This window comes from Austrofundulus limnaeus, unplaced genomic scaffold (genome assembly GCF_001266775.1).
Source record: "Austrofundulus limnaeus strain Quisiro unplaced genomic scaffold, Austrofundulus_limnaeus-1.0 Scaffold87, whole genome shotgun sequence".
Taxonomy (NCBI): domain Eukaryota; kingdom Metazoa; phylum Chordata; class Actinopteri; order Cyprinodontiformes; family Rivulidae; genus Austrofundulus; species Austrofundulus limnaeus.
Window position 1 is genome coordinate 1,469,616 of NW_013952489.1, and position 6,095 is coordinate 1,475,710.

The window sequence follows — 6,095 nt, forward strand, 5'->3', positions numbered from 1 at the left end:
CATTAGCACCTCTAGTAATATATTTACTGAGAAAAATGGTGACGTGTTCAATACTTATTTTACCCGCTGTAAAGAGCTCCTCTCCATCTGTTTCAGGTTAGTGGAAATCATTCAGTAAACTGTCCCGTCAAGAAATCTGTCACTACGTCACACAGTGGAGTCTCTCTGATTGGTTGACGTCGAGCTGCAAAAGTTCAGATTTTCCAACTTCAGCGATTTGCGCTTCAAGCGCGTAGAATGCTCAAATTGTTCAAATCGTTCAAAGCACGCCGCTCTAATCATGCTTGATGCACGTCCACCATAGACATTACATGTAAACCTGATGCTCCTGATGCTGAAATTGCTTTTGGTGTGAACGCACCATAAAACGCGCGACAGTGGGTTGCTGATTGCGCAATTTCAGCGCATCTTTTCCTGACTGAGCATAAACAGGCTGAAGACGCAGTGGGCCATAAATTATCATAAATCCTCCCTCTGCCCTCCCACAGTTCATATAAAGAATATAAACTAATGATGGCTGGATAGTGTTTTTTTCCAGTCAACATCACCGTTAAGTTGAGGAAAGTAGAGCTCTTCTTTTTTTGTTGTTAACAGTGGACAGGGGAAAAAAAAGATGCGGCCAGCTGTGCGCTCACATTAACCCTTGGGACCTGGATCAAACCAGCTGCTCTTTGAGCTCTTTTTAAAACTGGCTTCTGACAAAAAAAATAATTTTAAACAAAATAACATGCAGAAGCTCCAACTCCTCGGCGCTGCCACAGCTGTGGCCTGCCGCGGTGCTCCTGATGAACAAACACACCCACAAACTCTACCTATCACACTGAGAGTTGCAACGTCCCGTCAGCACAGTTAAGGTGCTTTATTGGTCATCAGTGTGTGTTTCCACACAATGACGAAATTTGTGCTCTGCATTTGACCCATCCACACCCAAGTGGAGCAGCGGGCAGCCATGTGAGGTGCCCAGGGAGCAGTTAGGGTTAGGTGTCTTGCTCAAGGACACCACGACATGTGGGCATGACGGGGAGTTGCACCTAAGACCTTCGGGTCCCAAGCCGGCTGCTCTACCACTACACCACAGCCACCCCGACAGTTGTAATACTGACAGTTCTGACTGGGGGCAATGCACAAGACGGCTGTCACCGGGGGATAGTAGAGGAAGAGCAGACAGAAGTTGCACATTTTTTGTCACTCAGCGGGGGGGAAAGATGTGTGACTTGAAGTATAAACCAGGCTTAAGTTAAGACATTTTATAGGGTCCAACTAAACCAAACTGTGTCCTAAATGGGATTCAAACTCAGTCACTGGTTTTGGAGGCAGGGAAAATTATCCTAATTTTTGTCTTTTTTCCAGGTGGAAAAACTCCTTCCTACTCAGTCTTGTTTTCGGCCTGCCCGCCATGGGCCTCATGATCTACATGATGGTGATGGACAGCCAGCATGGAGAACATGGAGGATCTATGCCTGTGGAGCAGAACATCCTGCCGGGCCTCTCTCTTATCAACCTGGCTTTTTTCCTGCTCTGTACACCTGTGCAGGTAGAAAAGAGCATCTGTGATTTTACTGTCAGAATGATAATACCTTTATTATCTCCCTCTGCAATGTCTATGTTCATTCGTTTGACAGTTACCAGAATATCTCATTGGAATAATTTTATTGACGCTCTCATAAGGCAATCATTGGATAGGGCTCTGCTACCTCTTACATGTTTCCTAAAGTTTCTTCCGTCTGCCTTTAAGATCTTTGGAGGATGGTATTTCTACATTCAGGCGTATCGTTCGTTAAAACACTGCACCGCCAACATGGATGTCCTGATTGTATTGGCCACCTCCATCGCCTACATCTACTCCTGCATAGTCGTCATCGTTGCCATGGTAGAGCGAGCTGACCAGAGTCCAGTTACATTTTTTGAAACGCCACCTATGCTTTTTGTTTTCATCGCTCTGGGCCGATGGCTGGAACACATTGCAAAGGTAGGGTTTATTTGTCGCACTGTGGTGCCCAAGTTGTTCTTCTGTATTTGGACTTGGAATTATTCAGATTTAAGTTGTTTTCAACTTTCTCCTGGAAATATTTCTTCAATATTAATACAGCTTGAAGGAAGGAAATTTATCAGATGTGGTGTTTTATGTGTTTCAGCCAAGATATTAAAACCAAACATCAGTAAAATGTGTAATAAATCAATTCTGAAGCAAGGTGGGAACAATTATTCTAGCAGAAATATTGTAATCCTCCAGCAGGGAGTGCCACAGGCTGCAGCAAAGGGTAGCAATCTAAAGTATTGTTTCCTAAAGGCTGTAATGTCATGGTTATGCATAAAGATTCAATAATCGGGGAAAGAATGATCATAGAAATGAAGAAGAATAAACTTTTAGGGGTGATGAACGAGCCCACCCAGGTGTTCACTTGATGTCAAACTTTAATTTTGTGAGAATAAATTAGATACGATAGAGAGACTTTATTGTCTTTATATGACAACATTTGCAGACGCTCTTCTTAAGATGAGGCGTTTTTAAACCTAAATGGTGGGGGATTGTAATTGTATGCCTAAGTCATGGTTCAGTATTTATCTTGATATGAGGGTCATGCTGTACAAGACAAATAATCCAAGGCCAAATGGTACTATTTTTTATTTTTACAAACAACTGTCGCAGAAGGAGAGACAAAAATAACTAACCAAATCACCATCTTTTAACCTACAGTATACTAAGGCTCGATTCATTTGCACCAAAATATTTAGCTATTTGTAGAACTAATGTCAACATAGCATCACACTAAACCCTTCCATAAATTAACAGCTTTTTTAACAGCGATAAAATAATTAAAAAAACATCTTGTTTCCATTCCAGCTGAGCACTAATTAGTCCGTAAAGCCTTACAGTCTGGAACTATCTTCAGTCTTAACTTTTTTAAAGGGATCCACGATTATTTTTAACATTAAACTTTATTTGATAAACATTTATTTTAACTGTAAAATAAAGACTAAAAATACTGTAGGCTGTTTAGTTTTGTAAATTATTTAAAATATATTTTAATACGGACAGAGCCATTTTATTTACACACAAAGCATTCTGGGTAAATGATGACATGGATAGGTCCTCAGTGTGAGTGAGCTATATCCACCCTGAAGGTTAATCTTGTACAATATCTGATGATCGACTCTTTTAAATGAAACCAGAGAGCGTTGACAGAGAGGAGAAGGTAGAAATGACTCAGCCTGGAACTGAAAATATGGATGGAGGACAACAGAGCTGCTTCATGGAAGAAGAACCTCAGCTTAGTCTGTTAGTCTTCACGCTAGTGCTGAATTGCCTTATTCAAATTCAATTCAAATTCAGAAATACTTTATTGATCCTAGAGGGAAATTAGGTAAATATATGTATTAGCTCGGTGCTAGCGCAAACAAGCTAAACTGAGGTCCTCCATCCATATTTTCAGTTCCAGGCTGAGTCATTTCTACCTTCTCCTCTCTGTCAACGCTCTCTGGTTTCATTTAAAAGAGTCGATCATCAGATATTGTCCAAGATTAACCTTCAGGGTGGATATAGCTCGCTAGCAGCCTCGCACCAATGACCTAGTTGATGTCATCATTTACCCAGAATGCTTTGCGTGTAAATAAAATGGCCCCGTCCGTGTAATATATTTTTAAACTTTTAGTTTAAAAAGGATAAAAACTGAACAGCCTACAGTATTTTTACAGTCTTTATTTCACAGTTAAAGTATATGTTTATCAAATAAAGTCTAATGTTACAACTAATCAGGGATCCCTTTAAATTCTCTCGTCCTTTTGCTGTAATCAAGCAACATTTTCTTACATGGATGAGTGTAAGTTCACAAGAAGTGAACAATAAATAAAAGCCCTGTAATACAAGAAGAAAGTAGCAAAACAAACGTTAGACTGTGATGCCTTTTTGGGGCAGGTGTTCGCTTCTAGTAGTTCTTTTGAATCGACAATGTGCTATGTTATGTAGCGTGTTAAGGGGGTCGTTCACAATGGTCAATATTTCACAAGCATACAAAACGTATTCTTTCTGGAGACTTTTTTTCTTTATTTTAAGCGTAAAACCTCAGAGGCTTTGGCCAAACTTGTGTCTTTACAAGCCACCGATGCCACCATTGTCACTTTGGGACTCAACCACTCCATCGTCAGGTACAACAAAACAACTTAATATCTGCAGAGCAGCAATGTCACAATGTAACTCTGAATGTGTTTGTGACACTCAGGGAGGAGCAGGTGGTGGTGGAGTTAGTCCAGCGGGGCGACATCGTTAAAGTTGGCCCAGGAGGAAAGTTTCCCGTGGATGGAAAGGTGATTGAGGGAAGCTCCATGGCAGACGAGTCCCTGATCACAGGTAGCTGAAAGAAAGACGCTTCAAGGTTGTTGGTCAAGTTGTTGTTGAGATGTTTATTTCTCTTTATAAGGCGAGCCGATGCCTGTTAGGAAGAAGGTGGGCAGTTTGGTGATTGCAGGCTCCATTAATGCTCACGGTGCTCTTCTGGTGGAGGCCACTCACGTTGGTCCTGAAACCACTCTGTCTCAGATAGTTAAGCTGGTGGAGGAAGCACAAACTTCAAAAGTAAGAAGAGGTTTTGGCTTATAAATCAATAAATACCCTGAACTGTGTGAAACCTATTGCTCATTTTCACTCAGGCTCCCATTCAGCAGTTTGCAGACAAGCTCAGCGGATACTTCGTCCCCTTCATTGTTCTGGTTTCTCTTCTGACCCTGTTGGCCTGGTTGGCCGTGGGGTTTGTTGACTTTGACGTTGTGAAGGAGAACTTCCCGGTAGGTCGTGTCTGACAAACATCTTCAGAGTAAGCAGCTCTCACAAACCTCTGACTCTCAGCCTTATTGCAGGGATACAACCAGAACATCACCAAGGCTGAAGTCATCGTCCGCTTTGCCTTCCAGGCTTCCATCACCGTCCTGGCCATTGCCTGCCCCTGCTCTTTGGGGCTGGCAACCCCTACAGCTGTGATGGTGGGCACAGGAGTTGGAGCGCAGAATGGGATTCTGATTAAAGGAGGCGAGCCGCTGGAGATGGCACACAAGGCAAATCACTTTACGTCCTTATCTTTATCTGATGGGAGGATTAATCGAAATAAATACTCAAATTGTAAAATAAAGGAATAGAGACATTTTACTTATTTCCTTCTCGTTGTGGACAAATTCTGCTTTTAATTTGACCTAAATTTTATTTTTCTTGATACATGATTTTTTTTGTTTACTAATCACCTTCAAAAAGTTGAATAATACTTAAACACTCTGATGCATGTAACTTTTTCACAGGTAGAGAAACAAAAAGCCAGCATACATGCACAGTATACATGGTTATGCATACAGTTTTCATGGTTTCTCTGATACTAATCTTAACCCTCCTGCTTTGCTTGGGTCAAAAAGACCCACAAGACCTCAGTTTTAACCTGCTAACTTGCAGGCCTAACCCTAACCCATGCGTGCATGCACAGAAGATGACGGGACATCCCATTCAACACTCTGTTTACAGAAATAAATATGGATTCTACGCGTTGGCATTTATTAATTCTGAAGTTGTGCAACTAGAGCCAATTGAATAATTATCTGACATGCTTGTCTTGTCCATTGTTTACATTTGAACCTGTCTCTAGCCTGCTCCTCCAGAGCAAAATTTTATTTTTGGTACGGGAGCAACATGCTGAAAGAAAACTAACTTCAGTATTGATACAGCCCGACACTGATGTTAGTATCATGTGTTGTGGATTCTCAGTCATGAGCAGTGGTGGGCACAGTTCCCTAAAGCACTAAAGCACTAGTAGGGGAACTAATTTCCTGATAAGTGCTTTAGGGCTTTTGCTAATTTTAAAATTTAAAAGTGGATTAGCACTTGCTAAATTTATAAGCTAAATTTAGAAGCACTAACTGAGGTTTATAAATGTTATTGATCAACTTTAATGTTAACTGCTGAGGGTGAAAGCTGTCTCACATTTTGTTCATATGTGTGTCACTTATCCACCAGGTGACAATATACAGTGGTTTGCAAAAGTATTCATACCCCTTGAACTTTTCCATATTTTGTCACATTACAACCACAAACATAAATATATTTCACTGGAATTTAA

General features: G+C 41.1%; 1 protein-coding gene across 3 annotated transcripts in view; it reads left to right on the forward strand.

Moving 5' to 3' along the window:
* Positions 1-6,095, forward strand: part of atp7b (ATPase copper transporting beta) — a gene marked incomplete at its 5' end in the record, with an annotated part of 37,297 nt that overhangs the window by 15,527 nt on the left and 15,675 nt on the right. For 2 of the 3 annotated variants that reach the window (XM_014012010.1, XM_014012011.1), the window contains 7 exon segments: positions 1,351-1,534; positions 1,736-1,969; positions 4,055-4,146; positions 4,221-4,348; positions 4,419-4,573; positions 4,648-4,782; positions 4,855-5,049. In XM_014012010.1, coding sequence (XP_013867464.1) covers positions 1,351-1,534; positions 1,736-1,969; positions 4,055-4,146; positions 4,221-4,348; positions 4,419-4,573; positions 4,648-4,782; positions 4,855-5,049 — 1,123 coding nt within the window. 3 annotated transcript variants of the gene reach the window in all.